A 21,735-nucleotide genomic window follows, 5' to 3' on the forward strand; every position below is an offset into this window, starting at 1 on the left:
AATGTTTATCACTCAAAAAAATTATCAATGCTCGTATAAAAAGTCGCCAAACAAGCTTTACTTAAAACTTAAAACCGCATTAATGATGAAATTGCAGTTCATAAGAAAGAAGATGCGACCTAATTTCTGAGGTTAATCTACAAGTTGACAGAAATGCGATAAAAAGGCAAAGCTCAAAAGTCTTTTTTTAAAATTAATTGAATTTATAACAAAAAGTTTTCAACTAAAAGAACACTAAATCATTCATTTTGTATCTCCTTAGGACGTCAGTTCGACCTGTAATAACGGACACTAAGTCATATGAATGCAATATAATATCAAATAAATCAAAGTTTATAGAACAGCTACTCAAACACAGTATTGACGCCATTTATAATACTTTGAAACAAAAACATTTAATAATTTGATCATAGCGCCTCATTTGTACGTAAATGGGATTCATCTTTGTTTGAGCTCTAATTCGAAATCATTCCGTCATTTAGTTATTACAAAAGAGGCGAAAATGGCGAAAACATTTTTAAGGACTGGTGCAATACAATCCGAATATGTTCTCATTGTAAAATTCCACGATTAGACCAAGACTCCTTGATTTTGCTGCTCGTCCAATAAAAGCACGCAATTGCTGTAAATGATATCGAGTTAGATAATTTGAGAAGACAAGGTTGAAAATTTCAACCAAAATGTTAGACAAATGTTTGGATCAAACAGTAAAGCAATACTCTTCTGTCTTTGAAGTTAAAAAACAAATAAAACTATCGATAACAATTTAACATATTTTAGGACTCTTGGCAAAAAAATTGAGCTAAAAGACAGAAAATTGAACAAAAAGAACGGAAATAAGGTTTATGTTCACAAAACTTAAAATCTCTAACTACGTGGCGAAAAGGGAATTCAGAAAATCATTTCTAATTATGTATTCTACGTTGCAAGGGCTTTTAATGATACTGCTCACAACTCTCTGCACGTTGAATATATCGATCGGCCAGAATCGACGGAAAAAAACCAATTGAGGTTAAGGATATAGTTCCTCCCCCTAATAGGTGGATCGGAACATTAGAATTTTTGAGTTCCCAATGTTTGAAAGACCTAAGTGTTTTACAGAAAAATTTTTTACTTTGCGTGAGAAATTTTTTTGAAAATTTTACGGGAGTATTGCTAGCATTTTGAAATGCGACCTGTCTTTTATGTAACAATGAGCTGAGCCTAAAATTGGCAAATGTTTATCACTCAAAAAAATTATGAAAGCTCGTTTAACTCACCAAACAAGCTTTACTTAAAACTTAAAACCGCAGTAATGATGAAATTGCAGTTCATATGAAAGAAGATGCGACCTAATTTCTGAGGTTAATCTACAAGTTGACAGAAATGCGATAAAAAGGCAAAGTTCAAAAGTCTTTTTTTAAAATTAATTTAATTTATAACAAAAAGCTTTCAACTAAAAGAACACTAAATCATTCATTTTGTATCTACTTAGGACGTCAGTTCGACCTGTAATAACGGACTCTAAGTCATATGAATGCAATATAATATCAAATAAATCAAAGTTTATAGAACAGCTACTCAAACACAGTATTGACGCCATTTATAATACTTTGAAACAAAAACATTTAATAATTTGATCATAGCGCCTCATTTGTACGTAAATGGGATTCATCTTTGTTTGAGCTCTAATTCGAAATCATTCCGTCATTTAGTTATTACAAAAGAGGCGAAAATGGCGAAAACATTTTTAAGGACTGGTGCAATACAATCCGAATATGTTCTCATTGTAAAATTCCACGATTAGACCAAGACTCCTTGATTTTGCTGCTCGTCCAATAAAAGCACGCAATTGCTGTAAATGATATCGAGTTAGATAATTTGAGAAGACAAGGTTGAAAATTTTAACCAAAATGTTAGACAAGAGTTTGGATCAAACAGTAAAGCAATACTCTTCTGTCTTTGAAGTTAAAAAACAAATAAAACTACCGATAACAATCTAACATCTTTTAGGACTCTTGGAAAAAAGAATGAGCAAAAAGTCGGAAAATGTGAACAAAAACAACGGAAATAAGTCACACATTCACAAAACTTAAAACATCTATAACTCCGTGGGGAAAAGCGAATTCAGAAAATTATTTCTAATTATGTGTTCTACGTTGCAAGGGCTTTTAATGATACCGCTCACAACTCTCTGCACGTTGAATATATCGATCGGCCAGAATTGAGTGAACAAAAAACCAGTTGAGGTTAAGGATATAGTTCCTCCCCCTAATAGGTGGATCGGAACATTAGAGTTTCCAATGTTTGAAAGACCTAAGTGTTTTACAGACAAAATTTTTACTTTGTGTGAGAAATTTTTTTGAAATTTTTAGAGGAGTATTGCTAGCATTGTGAAATGTCTTTTATGTAGCAATGAGCTGAGCCTAAAAAATCGCAAGTGTTTATCACTCAAAAAAATTATGAATGCTCGTATAAAAACTCGGCAAACAAGCTTTACTTAAAACTTAAAACCGCAGTAAGGACGAAATTTCAGTTCACTAGAAAGAAGATGCGACCTATCTTCTGAGACTAAGCTACATGTTTACAGAAATGAGATAAAAGGAAAAAAAGCTCAAAAGTCTTTTTAAATAATTTTAAATTCATATCAAAAAGCTTTCAAATGAAAACACTAAATCGTTCTTTTTGTAACTCCTTAGGACGTCAGGTCGACCTGTAATAACGGACACTAAGTCATATGAATGCAATATAGTATCAAATAAATCAAAGTTTATAGAACAGCTACTCAAACACAGTATTGACGCCATTTATAATAATTTGAAACAAAAACATTTAATAATTTGATCATTGCGCCTCATTTGTTCGTAAATGGGATTTATCTTTGTTTGAGCTCTGATTCGAAATCATTCCGTTCTTATGTTATTACAAAAGAGGCAAAAATGGCGAAAATATTTTTCAGGACTGGTGCAATACAATCCGTATATGTTCTCATTGTAAGTATCCACGATTAGACCAAGACTCCTTGATTTTGCTGCTCGTCCAATGAAAGCTCGCAATTGCTGTAAATGTTATTGAGTTAGATAAGTTGAGAAGACAAGGTTGAAAATTTTAACCAAAATGTTAGACAAATGTTTGGATCAAACAGTAAAGCAATACTCTTCTGTCTTTGAAGTTAAAAAACAAATAAATCTATCGATATTGATTTAACATATTTTAGGACTCTCGGCAAAAAAAATTGAGCTAAAAGACAGAAAATTGAACAAAAAGAACGGAAATAAGGTTTATGTTCACAAAATTTAAAATCTCTAACTACGTGGCGAAAAGGGAATTCAGAAAATCATTCTAATCACATATTCTACGCTGCAAGAGCTTTTAATGATACCGCTGACAACTCTCTTTGCGTTGAATATATCGATCGGTCAGAATTGACTGAACAAAAAACCAGTCGAGGTTATGTATGTAGTGCCTCCCCCTAATAGGTGGATTGGAACATAAGGATTTTTCAATTCCTATTGTTTGAAAGACCTAAATGTTTTAGAAAATTTACTTTGTGTTAGCAAATTTTTTGAAAATATTAGGGGAGTATTGCTAGCATTGAGAAATGCGACCTGTCTTTTATGTAGCAATTAGCTGAGCCTAAAAAATCGCAAATGTTTATCACTCAAAAAAATTATGAATGCTCGTATAAAAACTCGCCAAACAAGCTTTACTTAAAACTTAAAACCGCAGTAAGGACGAAATATCAGTTCACTAGAAAGAAGATGCGACTTATCTTCTGAGACTAAGCTACATGTTTACAGAAATGAGATAAAAGGAAAAAAAAGCTCAAAAGTCTTTTTAAATAATTTTAAATTCATATCAAAAAGCTTTCAAATGAAAACACTAAATCATTCATTTGGTATCTCCTTGGGACGTCAGTTCGACCTGTAATAACGGACACTAAGTCATATGAATGCAATATAATATCAAATAAATCAAAGTTTATAGAACAGCTGCTCAAACACAGTATTGACGACATATATAATAATTTGAAACGAAAACATATAATAATTTGATCATTGCGCCTCATTTGTACGTAAATGAGATGTATATTTGTTTGAGCTGTGATTCGAAATCATTCCGTTCTTTAGTTATCACAAAAGAGGCAAAATGGCAAAAATATTTTTGTAAGGACTGGTGAAATACAATCCGAATCTGTTCTCATTGTAAAAATCCACGATTAAACCTAGACTCCTTGATATTGCTGCTCGTCCAATAAAATCACGCAATTGCTGTAAATGTTATCGAGTTAGATAATTTGAGAAGACAAGGTTGAAACTTTTAACCAAAATGTTAGGCAAATGTTTGGACCAAACAGTAAACCAATACTCCTGTCTTTGGCGTTAAAAAACAAATAAAACTGTCGATAACAATTTAACAATTTTTAGGATTCTTGGCAAAAAAATTGAGCAAAAAGACGGAAAATGTGAAAAAAACCGGAAATAAGTCACATGTTCACAAAACTTAAAGCCTCTATAACTCCGTGGCGAAAAGCGAATTCAGAAAATCATTTCTAATCACTTATTCTACGCTGCAAGAGCTTTTAATGATACCGCTGACAACTCTCTTTGCGTTGAATATATCGATCGGTCAGAATTGACTGAACAAAAAACCAGTCGAGGTTATGTATGTAGTGCCTCCCCCTAATAGGCGGATGGGAACATTAGGATTTTTGAATTCCTATTGTTTGAAAGACCTAAATGTTTTAGAAAAAAAATTGACTTTGTGTTAGCAAATTTTTTGAAAATATTAGGGGAGTATTGCTAGCATTGAGAAATGCGACCTGTCTTTTATGTAGCAATGAGCTGAGCCTAAAAAATCGGAAATGTTTATCACTCAAAAAAATTATCAATGCTCGTATAAAAAGTCGCCAAACAAGCTTTACTTAAAACTTAAAACCGCAGTAAGGACGAAATATCAGTTCCCTAGAAAGAAGATGCGACCTATCTTCTGAGACTAAGCTACATGTTGACAGAAATGAGATAAAAAGAAAAAAGCTCAAAATTCTTTTTAAATAATTTTAAATTCATAACAAACAGCTTTTAACTAAAAGAACACTAAATCGTTCATTTTGTAACTCCTTAGGACGTCAGTTCGACCTGTAATAACGGACACTAAGTCATATGAATGCAATATACTATCAATTAAATCAAACTTTATAAAACAGCTACTCAAACACAGTATTGACGCCATTTATAATAATTTGAAACAAAAACATTTAATAATTTGATCATTGCGCCTCATTTGTTCGTAAATGGGATTTATCTTTATTTGAGCTCTGATTCGAAATCATTCCGGTCTTTAGTTTTTACAAAAAAGCAAGAATGGCGAATTTAAAATTTAAATTTAAAACACAAAACTTAAAATCACTATAACTACGTGGCGAAAAGCGAATTCAGAAAATCTTTTCTAATTATGTATTCTACGTTGCAAGTGCTTTTAATGATACCGCTCACAACTCTCTGCGCCTTGAATATGTCGATCGGCCAGAATTGACTAAAAAAAACCAGTTGAGGTTAAGGATTTAGTTCCTGCGCCTAATAGTCGGATCGGAACATTAGAATTTTTGAGTTCCTAATGTTTGAAAGACCTAAATGTTTTACGGAAAACATTTTTACTTTGTGTAAGCAAATTTTTTGAAAATATTAGGGGAGTATTGTTGAACAAGTTCAAGCATTTTTAACTAGTGATTTTTTTACAGGATTGCAACTTGAACAGTGAAGAACTCTAATATATGTATAATTGAAAATGTTATGACAATTTGGAATACAAATTCTTCTTAATTTTTTGGAATTTTAATGAAAAATACTTCTTTTCTTGTATATAACAATAACTGGATTTACGAATAAAACAAACGATGTTCAATACTTGTCCCTGTTTTGAGACACTTGAAAACGGACCTTTTGTTGATCCAACAGGGTTCTCGCCTTTTAAGTCGCTCTCATGTGGAAACGTATTTTTTTTGGTTCTATGTTTCTAATGTTGGAAACAATTTATTATTATATCCATAAAGAGGTATTTACGTCATCAAGTTAACTACACATAGCGCTCTGATTGAAGACTGAACACGAGCACGGTTTATAAACGAGGATTATGAACCAGGATAAATGTTGATTTTATTTGGAATGGTACTTTCCTTACCTAATGTTTCAATGTTTGGTTTATGACCTCTCATCTGTATTTTTCTCAATTTTGAGTTCATTATCGTTTTTGTTTCAGATGTCTAAAGAATGAATTTTGTCGAATCAGCAACGCTGGTAAAATCCGGTAAAGGATTTTGTTCACATCACAAGTGAGCAACGCTACTGCTGCTAATCTATTAACGAGTATCAGTTCCGGGTAACTTGTTGCTCAATGACTACATCCGATGCCAAAACAACTATAAATGGCGTTAAGGAACCTGTGGATTCTAGTTTTCACTTAACAGAGGAGCGGAAATCGAAAGACACAACGGTTTTGTTGAATGGGAGTCATTCCCCAGTCGCCACACTGTCAATAAATGGAGTTTGTGGCTCCGCCGACGATGATCACGTGAATGTTAATGGCTGTCTTAACGGACACTCAGCCTCTCCGCACAGTTCTGACTTACAATCTGATTCAATATCAGGTTTGTGATAGTTTTCAGTTAAGATTTCATAGTAATGAATGCGATCTTATTCTAGAAAAGGTGTAGCACCGTTCCCGTTTTTTAAAATTGAATTATTGTTCCCTCGATATTATTGGAGGTGAGGCACTATATGCCTGTCTGACTTTATATGAGATGATGTTTTTATAAGCTGCTATCACTTCCATCTATAGTAAGAGGCTGAAGTTGTATCACTGGAAATGTAGCAAGAACTGATTCCATTGTTAATTGCTTCCAAACAAAGTTGGTAGCAAATGTACTGAATGTCAAAAGTAGTCAGCACCCCTTAATTTTACGAAGTAAAAATTCAATTTTCGACGCAATTTTACTCCATATTGTGATTAAATTTCGGAGACAATTTTCACACCATTGATCCCCTACACCAGTGGTGTTGCCTAATTTCAGATAAAACGCTATGGCAACTAACAAGAAAGCCCAATGTAAAGTTGATGAACTCCCTCCAAGTCTCACAAGAAAGCGAAAATTATCACGAAATGACATGCTATTATCTTTTCGCTCTTTAATGTTTAACGGAAATGCAACTGATGGAGTTCATCAACTGTGGGATATCTGCTAAGTTACCGTTGCGTATTATCTAATTTTCATAAGTAGGCAAAACTGCTGGTGTAGGGATAATTGGAGTGTAAATTTTCTCCGAAATTTGATTGACTGATGGAGTAATACTGCGTCAAAAATTTAATTTTTACTTGTAAAACTAGGTACTAACTACTTCTAACGTTCAGTACGTCTCAGTCGCAATTTTCGCACTAGCCATTTTTCTTCTAACAGTCAAATTTTGTGAATTTTTGTCTTGAGGAACGGATCAAGTGGTAAAGCCCGATGGCAATTATTGTAAACATATGTCTTATTGATTTTATGCAGAATTTTTGTTGGAACATTTTGAATTTTAAGCTAAAACGTTTTTGATCGCTTCATTGATTTAAGTTGATTTTCTGTCTTCAAAATAAGGATATCGTTAAAGTCGAGCGCATTTATCCTATGTGCAGCCCTCTTTAAGCGTAGGCTCTAACTGTCATTCAAAGAAGCTGCGGAAGAACTCTTGGAAAGTTGATATTCATTGTTTAAATGGTGATCTTGGACCCCCATTTATAGAACCCCCTTCACCTCCTCTTTTATGCTACCGTCTGAAGCTAGTTTCCTGTGCTTAGGCTACAATTAAAGCCAACCCTTCGCCTGTCGTTCGAGAGCAATCCGTCGGACGGCAGTGGTTTTTTTGATGTTTGTACTGATTTGACGCTAGCTTTGTGGGGTAGAACTTAATCTGCAAGACGGTTTTCTTGAGTCCGTGGAAAGCTTCAATATAGTTCCAGACGAAGCACCTCAGGTACTTGCGACACCTAAACGAAAAGTACGACTGCTCCGTTTGGAACAATTATTATCGTTTTTTAATCGAAAAATAGTCCAAAATTTATGGGTTTACGAAAATGGGAAAGCTAATCAAAACAATGGCTGCTAGTCTACTAAAGTGGTCTACCACATCGTTGCAAGAAAGATATCAGTTTTTCATAGTTAATTGTTTCATCGCATTTTCCCTTAATTTTGTTACCTTGTGAAAGACAATGCGTCATGGTTGCTGCAATCGGAGGTATGACCAAAACCTCAATAGTTCAAGTTCAAATCATTGCTGTTCAAAGATTATGCAAATGTGCTGTCGGGCATCCTACCAAATCTTAATCAAGAAAGTTTTGCATTAAAATTTCTTTTAAGTTCCGGGGGTTGTTGGGATAGGATAGTGTTAATGTTGGCATAACTATGTTCTCCTGGAATTGAGTGTTAACGTTGAAGCTCCATGGAGAATTGAACATTTTTTTGTTCTTATCAAGATGCATCGTTTTTTTTACTGCTATTAATGGCTGTATTCGTTAGTATGATCTAGATAGATACTCGTAGATATTTGCAAATGAACAGAAATTTTTGAAAAAAAGTGGCTATTTTTTGCGTTAATTTTTTCATTATTTGCTCTTCGCCGCATAATTGCTCATGGTAATGTGAACATTCCGACTGTTCTTGTTAGAGAAAGGTCGGAATTAGCTCTGCGGAAGCACAGATGCGTGAGCCTACTTGTTTTTAATATTGCGTAGATTTTTATTTATTGTTTAGTTCGAAGTAAATATAGCTGCTTCGTAGTGTTTGAGAGTTCCAAAAGCTTTTCGATAATAAGAGAAAGCAAGGTACTGATGCTAGACGTGGTATGAAAAATTTTCCAAAATTTTGTGTTCGGGATAGTTTGATATTTTAGGACATGAACGATTGGGAAAACATAATGGCAATTTTTTTTCATTTTGTGAAAACTGGAGGGTAATCTTACTTTTTATATGCTGATGTTTTATAAATCGCTTCGTTTGTCGTTCGGTAGGGTTCAGTTTTTCATCTCTGTTGTATAAACTAATTATGCCCCTCCTCATCCGTGTGTTAACATTTTTCTTGTTAAGTTCTGTTCTAATTTACGTTATGAGAATATTTTCCTCTTAATGGCTAATGAAACGTTTTAGGGGAAACTGAAAACAATGGTTGTGAAGCTAATGGCGATGGAGAACAGAATCGGCTAGATGCAGTTCTCGATCAGTTGAGCTTAGCTGATGCAGATTGCGACTCGAATGGTTGCGTGCAAGACATATCCTCTCAACTGAATTCTGCCTTACAAGTGCATAACCTCTTGAACCATCTAGCCGAAAACTCAAACACACCATCAATTCCTACCAAAGCGAACGAAGAAGAAAGCAGTAGTCTAATATCTGGTGCTAGTGCGGCCTCCTATTTTGACAGAGACGGAGAGAATTTAATATCAGCAGACGGCCAGGGTGATGTTGAGATTTGTCCATACTCAGATGAGGGTGACCTACCAGGCATCATTGGGCTTATAACGAAGGACCTCTCGGAACCTTACTCTATCTACACTTACAGATACTTCATTCATAACTGGCCTCAGCTTTGTTTCAAGGTGCAGTGTTCAGTTGAAGTCTAAAAGTATTGACGAAGTGTTTGTGTGCGCAGTTAAATTTTTAATAGTTAGCAGCACGTCTCAGCCGCAAAAAATATAAATGTTTAAGATAGAAAAAATGACTTTATGAAATAGTAAAAATAATTACCTGAAAATCTGTCACCAATCGGTTACTTCAAGAGTAGAATTGGTTTGTAAAAAGTGACAAATAGGGCAAAATTATTGACAAAAGCAGCCCAAATGGTATTTAAGAACCATGAAACCTCTTCATGGGAAACTTCTCCAAAACTAGTAACTAATTTTTTCAGGCGAGACTAAAAAGTGCTCCAGATGTGTTTGTGGGTGCGATAGTGTGTAAGCTGGATGTGCACCGAGTGGCCAGGAGGGGTTATATTGCCATGTTAGCAGTCCACTCCGATTACAGGCGACTCAAGATTGGCAGGACTCTAGTTAGATATGCTATCGACAGCATGATTGCGCAGGGATGTGACGAGGTATTTAATGACTGTCTGTAATTGGTCACATTCTACCGACTACTGAGAGTGCATTTCACTGCTCGGGCACCTGTACTGTCACAAATTTTTAAAGTCAGTTTTTGATAAATTGTGCCCCATTCTACGAATACTGATTGAATGTTTTGGCGAAAAATATTTTCGCCGTTGTTGTCTTCTCTTGCGGTCCTATAACTTCTTTTGATGTCATATGATGTTATGGTCAGCTACATAATTTGTAAGAAAATTATCAATAGTAAGTATGCATTGGACACTTGATGCTAGTATGTTCGCTTAAGAAATTTTCTGCAAGTTCGTACAACGTTTCATTTGAAATGCTGTCAAAATCCAGATACCTGTACAACCAACCCGCTGAACTCGTGTGATTGTTTTTATGACTACCGCATATGACTACCAAGACTGACAGAACGTTTTGCTGCGCTGCTTTCCAGGTTTCAGTTCATGCGAATAGTTCGCAGACCTATTTGTCAATAACGAGCTTTCATAAGCCTTCTCATGGTTTTTCTTACTATTCAAAGAGTTTGAATTGTGTTGGTGCGCCGGCTGTCTTTTTACGACTCGAAGAGTTATTGGAGACATGTCTTTTCTAATAGCCGCAAAGCGATCGCTACGATGGCGGGAGTATTATTTGCCTTCTCTTGCTATGTTTTTCATTATCGTTTTGAAACTGCAGTTCTATGAAGCTATCGCGGCTCTTTTCTGGCAATTGACAGCTATTTTTGAACAATTTTGTGGGAGTAAATTTTGAGGCGGGAAATGACACACGTAAAAAAAGTTTGAAGAGGTTTGAGATGAACAAAATTGGGGCCTTGGAGCTAAAAGAGTAGTTTTTTTGTTTATACCGCTGTTTTTGAGAGCGAGAAAATGAGTTGTGAAAAGTTCAGCGATTTTTTTTTTGTTCGCGTGCTCCATTTTGCTGTTCTTTTTCGTTTTGAGTGTTTTGCTGAATTTTTTAAGCCTGGTATAACTATAATGTTCAGCTTGTTTGGAAAGCATTTTAATGATTTTTGAAAATTATAACCAGTCTTAAGCGAATTTGGAGACTTAATTTTTTTTGTGGTTTTATAGAATATTTAATTGATTTCTGGCGCACATTTTTGTTTCATTGCATTTGTTTCAGAGTTGAATAGAAGCTTGTTTTCTAGAAGAGTTATTTTACAATCGATGGCAGACAAATTAACTAATTTTGTTCATTTTTAATTTTCTTCGCAATTAGAGTCGTCTGGGAGCCTGTTAAGGCGTGGAAACTCTTCTGCAGCTTAATGTTCTCAATTTTTTGTGGAAAAAGGTATTGCTATCATTTCTTTTTAATGGCACCGAAGTGATAGTGGGTATTGGGACATCATGGTTTTTACTATTCAAAGAATTTGAATTGTATTAGGGCGCTGTCTTTTAAGATCTGTTCACACATTTTCATGATTTTTCCAAGTCAATAGTGATTTTGGTCACTCCGAAACAGGAAAAGGAGCAAAAAAGCGAGTGGTTTTGCGGTGTGAAGTTTCGTTACTCTAATTTTAAAATCGAGAGAACGGTGTTTGAACAAAAATTTGCTTTCTAGCTAGTGATTTTTTGCTCACATGCGGCATTCCACTTTGATTTTTACTGTTTTTTCGATTTTTGGATCGGATGTTTTCTAAATGGTTTTCCCAATCCAATTACAGTTCATTCTGGTCCTAGTGTTTTTGTTTGAACCAAATTTCATTTCTCGCTAGTGGTTTTTTGTTCACATGTGGCAATTTGGCGTTGATTTTCTGTTTTTTTAATCTGAATTTTTGGAAATGGTTTTCACAATTCACTCATAGTCCGTTCTGGGTCTAGTTTTTTGTATGGTCAATGAAAATTCTTTGAATTGTACGCCAAGACTTGTCCTGCTATGTTTTTTAATTCGTTGTCTCGATCGATGATTCTTACGACCTTATTTCTTGGAATTGACTTTTTCAATGACTTCAGTGACTTCTACTGCTTTGCAGTTAAGATTTGTGTGCGTAGCGTCATTTGTTCTGCTTTTAGGTCAATTGCGTGACTCAGCTCACTCAAAAATGACTTCTGAACTCGCTTAATGAGCTTTAAATTTTATACGTAGTTAAAGGTGAATAGTTTGCATCTAAGTAGTGCCAAACGTAGATGCCTTAGTTTTTGATTATTAGAGTCTTAAGAGTTTTTGATTTCGAATATTAATTTTGAAACAGCGCTATGAGGGTTTTTTCCTTAGAGTGCATGTGTCTCATAAAAATGACAGTCCAAATATAACCCCAAATATGCTAATGGTCTATTAAAGGACTGGTGGTCGATCTGTCTATCTTTTCTGACAATCTGCACGCTATGTTTTAATTTGAAGATTCAATTAATTGCTCTCGAACGAAGTTTATGCCGAGTAAAGATCTGGTCTAGATTTTACTTATCTGTTCACATTTTTCTATTCTGCCAATGAGAAGTCAAATTAGCGTAGTCGTTTTAGTCATGCTGAAGTAGTAAAAAGAACGAGAAAAGAATAGTTTAAGGGTGTGAATGTATTCGAACTATTTTTTATATGGAGTGAGAAAGGAGTTTTGAACCGACTCATAGGTTTTTGAGCTAGAATTTTCTTTCACATGCGTTAAGTTTTCTCTTTCACATGCGTTTAGTTTTCTCTTGTTATCTTGATTTTTTGGCTGCGATGTTTTGAAAAGGTGATTGTGTTCGCATGGGAGTTTCTTTGATTTTAAATTTCATCGAAATGCAGCAAACGGCTCATATAAAAACTTTTTGATAAAATTTTTCAGTTTTCGGTTTCTGCCCGTTTTTGCGGTTTTTGTCGTCTTTTGTTTTGGATTTTTTGTTCTTAACGGGTTTTAAAGTTTTTTTTGCTGTGCCGTTACAACATATTATATTGTGGCCGTTTTTATCTTATCTGAAAAATAAATAAAGCTATTTCAACTCAGATCTACCGTTGACACAACGTTTTCAGTGACTTTCACACCACCTTTTTTCAAAAATTATTGCTTGCTTTTTAGATTTTGCCCATTTTTATAGTTAATGTTGTCATCTTACTTAATCTCATTGATGTTGGCTTCCGTTGGTTCTTGAAAGAGCTGCCATTCAGTTGGATTAATTGTTTTGAATTGATTTCTTAGGTTTTAACAACTCTGAGAAAGCTTGTTTTCAGACTTTTGCGTGTCTCTTGCGAGTTTTGCCTGTTTATTAAATTCGTTTTGGTTGTCGTGTTATTTAGTATCGTTTCTGACTGATCTACTTGTCTCTTTTGACTTTGACATGATTTGTTCAAAAAGTATTGGTGACGTTGTCGAGTTTTGCCTGCTTATTGTACTTGTTTGGCTTGTTTTCTAGTCTCACTAATGACAGGTATTATTGAATTTCTGATTAAAGAAAATCAATGCTATTGCATGGTTTCAGTCATTAGCTTACGTTTTTTAAGAATTCTATTGCTTTCAAAAAGTTACTTTTGGTCGTGTATGGTTTACAGTCTCTTGGTGTCAGTTTTCACGTCTCCTTGGTTTTGGTACTGAGACCAGGTTGCATCTATTTAATGTTTCCAGGTTATAGCTAATAGTTTTTGACTTTCAAACCACTCGTCCTGAATTAATGTAATGTGATTTTTTTTGTTGCTGCGTTTGTTCTCTTCAAAACGCGCGAGCCCTTTGTTGTACTTAGATAATTTTTATATGCTTTTTAATGAGGGATGATCTTGTGATATACTTATTTGAATTTATAGTTACATTTTTAGATGACTATGATAGCCTGTTTTTGAAAACTTTTAATGAAGCTCCCGTAGTGTCAATAGTTAAATATGCTTGCTTTCATTAGCTTTACTGACATTAATAACAATATTTTTCTAAAAAATAGAAAGTTTTTTATTTTTTAAAAATGTAATGCTCTGTTAACTATCGGAGGCTGTACTTTTGTGTTTGTTTTGGTGTTTACTTGTTGGCTTCGTTTCTGTAATGAAGCTGATGATCAGGTGTTCGGCTTGTCCTTTTCTCTTTTTTTGCATTGTCAAGATTGTAACGAGCATATGACGTCACGCTGTTTTCAAATCTGCTTTTTGTTCATTCTTTCATGCAATTTTGACAGGATTGCTTGCATGCTTGCGTTTTCACTCTTAATGTTGCGTATTTTTTGTTCATTGGCTCTCAAATTCGGGCACGCGTGGCTTATCTCAATCTCAAAATGACTTTTCCTCTCATTTTATTGCTTATTTTATTGAAGGAGATTAGGCAAACAGAGTGTACGGCTCTAATTAAGGGTTATTTAAGGGCAGCTAATAGAAACAGCAATAGTTATACAGACTATGAACCAAAATTTAACCTCTCCTCATTTAGTAAAAAAACTGAAATTCTCGTCCTCGGTCATTTCAATTTTTTTCGAATTCGGATCTGCGAAGTTATTGCAGCTATTTTTCGGAATTCTACCAGCCATGTTTGAAGATTTGAGAAGTATATATCTGTGTTGTAGAAGAGTGAAATGCTTGATCGATTGTCGAGAAATTTGATGTGCCAAATGGTCCACGGTTTTCCGCAAATTCAATTTGTTCAATAATTTTCATACATCTTGCAGCTGTCTTGCAAGTTTTGACGGCAATTTCAATCGTATGTACGTTGTTAGCGACGCCCATCAATGTGAGATGCAAAACTTCAATGGGAGTGGGTGAACACTTAGAAACATTTGCTGCTTTACTTCTTCAAAGGTCTTGGTCCTTGCATTTTCTGGCCTCTTTATGAAAAAATTTTGAAAACGTGGATGGAAGTTGATCTTTCAGGCTTTTAAGTTCGCAGAGTGACGCTGGCTTTGTAATACATTGACATATATTAGATCCACTGAGTGTTCATTCCAGTTGTGACCTTGTAGTCTGTCCATATTTTTATCTAACGCATGGAGACATAAAAGTGCGTATCAATCTCACTCCTCACCAATTCCAAAATGTAGTTTTGAATATGTGGAACACACTTTCTCTTGTCCTGTGACGCTCTTTTTGTCGCTTCTAGTGGCTGTGACCACTGAACGCAAACACATTGATGTTCCTGCAGTGAAGCAAAAAGCGTTGATCCATTGAGTTTATGATTAAGCTGATGTATAAGTAAGCCGATGATTAACCTGTCTTGAAAGCATATGAATATGCCCATTAGAGTATAAGTAATTATTCTTGAATGTATTAATTTATTGGCAACTGTTTTTGAAATCCTCATTGTTGTACTTAGTCTTAAATATTCCACTGTCGAGACCTGTATTAGTTTAATTAGGTTATAGCAATCAATCTTTTTTTGAAATCAGGTTTTTCGTCTATAGTATTAACTTTTTGTAATGGCAATGAACTTTTTGCAGGTGGTGCTCGAAACAGAAGTGACCAACAAGGCGGCCATGAAGCTGTACGAACAGTTTGGATTCGTGCGCGACAAGCGACTACATCGATACTACCTCAATGGAGTCGACGCTTTCCGGCTCAAGTTATGGCTGTCCTGACATCTCAAATACCCTCATCCCATGGAACCCTGTCCCGACCCATAATCACTTGACTTTATGACGTCGTCCCTTCGCTCTACTCTTTCATTGGTCCTTGACGTATGGGCGATTATATACTCATAACAATAACCTCTGTTGGCAACTTTTTTTAAAAGTAGACTTGTAACATACCATTTTTATTACACAGCGCTTTTTTCACATCTTTATTGACTGAAACCATCTCAGCCGAATAGTATGGTTGATTTTACAAACATGGAAAATTTCATCTGTTATGGTGGAAATTGATACCTTCGAGGCTGAGATGGCAGAGAAAAGAGCAGTTGATTTTTTTTGCATTTGAAATGTTTATCTAAATTCTGAATTAAATCTAAGTAACAAACTTTTTATATAGACACGTAATCTTGTAGCTGAATCCAGACATTCTTTTCTTCTGCATAGCTCAATCATAGAGTATCTTTACTGACAAAAGGATACTCTCTTACTCTGATCTCATGCATTGAAAGAGTTGATGCTCCGAGAAATTTCTACTATAAAATAAAGGCAGATATGCAGGTCAAGTCCTTCTTAAGTTCAATTTTACAACCAAGGCATACCAAGGAATACGCACATATAATCGACGTCAAGTCAAATTCCGAAATTTTGATAAATTTTTATCTCTTAACCATCTTCGAAAACCAAAGTGATCAATTCACAATTTGATTTCACCGAATGAAAGTGTAATTTCAGAGTTGAATTCAATGGTGAAGCTAAAGTTCAAAAAAGAAAATGAAGGTCTCTTCATTATGGAGACGACTCTTGAGAAGGAGGTCAGTGTCATTCTAGATTACATTGTGCAAGTACAGAATGGCAGGCTCAAGGTGGAACGTCTATGCTACGGTTAGTAGCTTTCAAAATTCAAACACGAATTGAACTCGTTAGTAGTGTGAGAACAACTGTTCGCCATTTTGCAGTTATCCTAGTTTTTGCTTTGACCCGCTTTAGTGTAGGAGGAACTCTATACTCAAATGTTTTTTGTTTGATTGTCGCGAAGCGATAGCTGCTATTATTGGGGACATCGTGGTTTTCTACAATTCAAAGAATTTGAATTGTATTGGGGCGCTGTCTTTTTTAAATCTGTTCACACAGTTTCATGATTTTTGCAGTCAAATTGGAGTAGTGATTTTGTTCACTCCGAAACAGGAAGTGGAGCGAAAAAGCGAGTGGTTTTGCGGCGTGAAATTTTTTTGCTCTAAATTTAAAGTAGAGTGAGAAAACGGTGTTTGAGCAAAAATTCGCTTTCCCGCTAGTGGTTTTTTGTTGACATGAGGCAATTTCAATCTGATTTTTACTGTTTTTTCGATTTTTTGGATTGGTTTTTTTTCTAAAGCGTTTTCCCAATCCATTCATAGTTCATTATATACCTAGTTTTTTGTTTGAACGAAATTTCCATTTCTCGTTAGTGGTTTGTGGTTCACATGCGGCATTTGGACATTGATTTTATTTTTATTTTTTTGATCTGTATTTTTAGGAATGGTTTTCCCAATCCACTCATAGTCCGTTATAGGTCTGATTTTTTGTTTAGTCAATGAAAATTCTGTACGTCAGGACTTGGCCTGCTTTTTCAATTTCAGTGATTTCTACTGCTTTGCAGTTAAAATTTGTGTGTCTGACGTCGTTTGTTATGCTTTTACGTCAATTGCGTGAATTATCTCACTAAAAAATGACTTCTGAAATCGCCTAATGAACTTTAAATCTTATGAAGATTCACTAGTTAAAGGTCAATAGTTTGCATCTAAGTAGCGCCAAACGTTTATGCCTTAATTCTTGAGTATTAGAGTCTTGAGTTTTTGATTTCGAATATTAATTTGAAAAGGCTCTATTATGGCTTTTTCCTTATAGAGCGCATGTGGGTCATATAAATTACCGTCCCAATCTAACCCAAACAATTTCTAATGGTCTATTAAAGCACTGGTTTTCAATCTGTCTTCAGTTGTTCCATCGTGACAAGCGTCTATCGTGATTATTTTCCGGCAATCTGCGGGCTATGTTCGGTCAGTTTTGGCCGATCGATATATTAATCCTTGAAGCTTGAAGGTTGCGATTGGTATCATTAGAAAGCCAGTACAACGTAGAATATATAATTCAAAAGAGTTTTTCGAATTTAATTCTGCGTAGTTATCGAGGTTTAAAGTTTTGTAAACATTTGACTGATATTTGTTGTTTTTGTTCACATCTTCCATATTTGTACACAATTTGTTTGCCAATTTTTCTGCAAAAATATGTTAAAATAGTTAACGATATCGTTGTTGGTTTGACCTCTAAAAATCGGAGTTTTCTTGAACTGTTTGATCCAATTTTTTGTCTTAAATTTTGTTCTAAGTTTTTTTTAAAAAATCAGCCGTCTTTCAACAAAATTGGCAAGAAATAAGCTTGTTCAAACCGCTTAGTTTATTACACGTGACACAATCTTTTTAAACTCCAAAATGGCTAGTTTCACTTGCACTGCCTTGAATTAAAATTTTGCCAGATCTTTGGTCATTCAACTCAATAATTCTCCAAAATGCATAATTTATTTTTGACTTTTTCTCAAATTATCCAAGTCCATAATATTCTCCAAAAAAATAACGTGTTCGTAATGGACTGACAGCAATAGCAAGGCTAGTTTTGGTCTAGTTTTGGTTGTTTTATAGTCCAAAAATAATTCAGAGTGTAAGCAGTTGCTTTTTGCAGTTATGCAACATTTTTGCATTTTTGTTGATTACAGAACTGAACAATTCAATCAAGGCCTAATAAAGGAGTTTCAAAGCAACTTATTTAGTTTTTTCGGAAGCTCATGGTTTTTTTGTTTTTAAAAATTCTTTTTTCCAAATTAAACAATGGATTATTGAGTGTTGCTACTTTTTTTTATGTTTATGTTTTGGGACAACTGATAGCTTAAGGTCAGCAAAGACAAGTCGCATGTTGTTTTATGGAATTAAAACTTAATAGCAATTGCGGTTTCAAAATTTAATTAATGGTTTTTCCGGTACTACAAAATTTCCTAAAAAATGTTCTTTTCCCTTTGAGGTTCTTTTGCCTGTGTTGTCACTTTATTGGAAGGTCAGATACTACATTAGTAGCGTTTAAAATGAAGGCATGATTTGATATCATTTCTATCAGCGAATGGATTATGTTTTTAACGGTTTTGTCGCTGTCTTCTAGCAGAATTTATTGAAGTTCTCCATTTTTGTCTTTCTTTATTTTTCTTTGTGTAGTTGTATAAAAATTTCTGGATGATTACAGCTCTTAGCGGATTCCTTTGGATGAATAAACGAAACTATTTAAGGATTTCAATTGATAGCTAAAAGTGTTCATAACTTTAAAGTCAATCGTTATAAGAAAAAAGGAGATATATTGTTTTTAACATAGCCTTTTGCTGTTCTTTTTTTGGCTACTTGTCGCTAAAAGTAGATGTGCTTTGGCTACAGGTCGCATTTCACATTGTTTTTTTGCTATTGGAGACAGGCACAATTGAAGAGATGTTTTTAGTGCATTGCTTATTGTTTCAACGACTTCGACCCCGGTTCTTAGAAATTTATTTTTTTTCAATTCTTCATTTGTCGTTCTTTTTGTAGATGTATGGCATATTCTGAATATTAACAGACCTCGATGGTTTTCCTAGTAGAGTTTAATAAGCCTAATTAATGATTAAAATTGATAGCTTATGTTTAAATAACTTGAAATTAATTGTTTTCAAAAAAGTACAAATATTTTTTAACTTTACAGTTGTTAACTAGTCTCATTATTCAGAGGTCACATATCTTAATGTGGGTGTTCAAAGGTGGTTCAATTGATTTAATCTTTTTTAACGGGATATGTTCTGGTTTTAACGGCTTCGACACTGTTTTCTCGCAAAATTTGATTGAAGTTCTGTTTTTTCAGTGTTTGTCGTTTGTTTTTGCAGACATATGACGTATTTTGGATAGTGACGGGTCTCACTGTCTTCACATGGAACTCGGAAGGGCCATAAACCCATTTAAAGACTTCATTTAATATCCAAGGGTTTTCTTTATTTGAAATTAAAAACGTATTTTTTATTTTTGCCTTTGGTTAATTAATTTTTGTCTACTTGTTAACGAGTTTCATTAAGGACTGGTACGTCCCATTTTTTTAGGGAGTTACAATTTAATTTGTTTATTTTAGATTTTTTTGACGCTATTTGGACTCTTTTATTAAGTTTTTTCTCTTTAAAATAGATATTGATGTCCTGGATGTAAGTGTTTGTTGTTGTTAGTAGCCGCCCTCATCTTGTCAGCCGGCTATTATAGCGCTACTATTTTGTTTTTTTTTTACTTCGTCGAACTTTTTTTGCTTTACCCATTTTGCCGCTTTTTAATAGCCGCCCTCATCTTCTCAGCCGGCTATTATAGCGCTCCTATTTGTTTTTACTTCGTCGAAAAAAATGTTTCGCTTTACCTCATTTTGCCGCTTTTTCAACATTTTGCGTGATATCTTTTTGACTTCTCTAGGCTAGCTCAGCAAAGCAATTCAAAATGAACAGAGTCAGTATAAAAAATTGAAGTCAGAAGTAGAAACGGGATAAACCCATAAAGCCCAATTTTAGATGCCCGCTATTTGAACGTCGTTCCTATAAGTCTTAGTTACCATCTCTAATGCTTATTGGTATTGATAGTAGCCCCTGTAGCCTCTCTCTAAGAAACAGAGGTATGTTATGTTCAACTACGAAATGCCATCAAAATAAATCGGACTTAAAAAATGTTTTTGTACAAAAATCTTTTTTTTTTCAATATCTATTCTTTCAATCCCAATCATGCTTATTGGAATCAACGCCGGAAAATAGGCAATCTGCCGGGTATGTTTCGACATTTTGCGTGAAATCTTTTGACTTCTCTAGGCTAGTTTCACTCTTCTGTCATTCTACTCAAAGTCCTTTTAAACTGCAGCTGCTTAGCAAAGCAATTCAAAATGAAGAGAGTCAGTATTAAAAAAATCAAAGTCAGAAATGGAAACGGGATAAACCTATAAAGCCCATTTTTAGATGCCCGGTACTTAAACTTTGTTCTCATAAGTTTTAGTTACCATCTATAATGCTTACTGGTATTGATACTAGATCCTCTAGCCTCCCACTGAGAGACAGGAGTATGTTCAATTACGAAATGACATCAAAATAAATCGCACTTAAAAATGTTTATATACAAAAATCAATTTTTGTTGATATTATCTTTTCTTTCAATCCCAATAGAGTTATGGGAATCAACGGCGGCTATTTTCCGGCAATCTGCCGGGTATGTTTGTTGTTGCTGTTTGATTTTGTTGTTTGTCGTGTCTCGTGGACAGGTCGCACTGACCCTCAAATGTGGCATTGTTTACTTTAAGTGATTTGAAATGAAAGCATTTTTTTAATCATACATCAATTTTTTTTTATCAATATTTGAATTTTTGCAAGTTATCTATCTCTTCCTCATTTGGTATACATTAAGCCAAAAATGTGGATTAGCGGGGTCGGAACATGGTGTGAGAACGCACATTGCGAGCCTTCTTGTTATTACTTATATTTACTTATGACATTGGGTTAGTTTTTATTTGGACAAGGCGGTAAAGTTTCTTGTTTCGGGAATGAGTTTTGCCATATGAGACGAGTAGCCATAATGTCACGAGTCTTATGCCATTTGAGAAATGCGTTATGGTCCAATTTTCTCCGTGAACAAAATGTAAATAATCATCTGCATGCATGCTAGAGATTAGGCACCATCCATTGATGGTTACTCGTCCAAAGATGGTAATGTTTAGCTCACATTCATATTAACAAGTTTTCTTAATGAAGAAGTACAACCAATGAAAAATGTTGATTTTGTAGAGATCGGAGAGTTGGGAAAGCATGGGATCTCGTTGCCTCCCAACATGCAGGGTCTCACAGATGAACAAGTGAGTGAGCTGAAGCTGAAAGATGAGTGGCAGGAGAAGTGTGTACCATCTGGAGGCACTCGACACTCTAAAGACGACATTGGACGCAGATCCGGCATCGGTTAGTTTTCAGGTCTAGTTTCTCTTTACCCCGTGTACCCCGTTATCTAGCGGCTCATTTCTTTTCTGGATGCTTGCTTGATTTACAACCAGGTTGCTTCTAATAACCAGGAAATAGAGATGTTGACGTTGGGTAATGCATGGGATGTTTATTTGGA

General features: G+C 34.7%; 2 protein-coding genes across 2 annotated transcripts in view; both read left to right on the top strand.

Annotated features, from left to right (window-relative positions):
• The window catches only part of LOC142337601 (cilia- and flagella-associated protein 298-A-like), a 364,848-nt gene that overhangs the window by 327,703 nt on the left and 15,410 nt on the right, over window positions 1-21,735 (top strand). The window contains exons 2-3 of the mRNA XM_075386947.1: window positions 16,299-16,450; window positions 21,411-21,578. Coding sequence (XP_075243062.1) covers window positions 16,312-16,450; window positions 21,411-21,578 — 307 coding nt within the window. The 5' untranslated portion in view covers window positions 16,299-16,311. The remainder of the gene's footprint in view (window positions 1-16,298; window positions 16,451-21,410; window positions 21,579-21,735) is intronic.
• LOC142338378 (N-alpha-acetyltransferase 30-like) lies at window positions 6,242-15,824 on the top strand. The gene is made up of 4 exons (XM_075388105.1): window positions 6,242-6,625; window positions 9,157-9,605; window positions 9,914-10,099; window positions 15,437-15,824. The coding sequence occupies exons 1-4, from the start codon at window positions 6,373-6,375 to the stop codon at window positions 15,572-15,574; spliced, it is 1,026 nt and encodes a 341-aa protein (XP_075244220.1). The 5' UTR covers window positions 6,242-6,372; the 3' UTR covers window positions 15,575-15,824.

Source organism: Convolutriloba macropyga, chromosome 4 (assembly GCF_964194025.1).
Source record: "Convolutriloba macropyga chromosome 4, txConMacr16.3, whole genome shotgun sequence".
In the NCBI taxonomy this organism is placed as follows: domain Eukaryota; kingdom Metazoa; phylum Xenacoelomorpha; order Acoela; family Convolutidae; genus Convolutriloba; species Convolutriloba macropyga.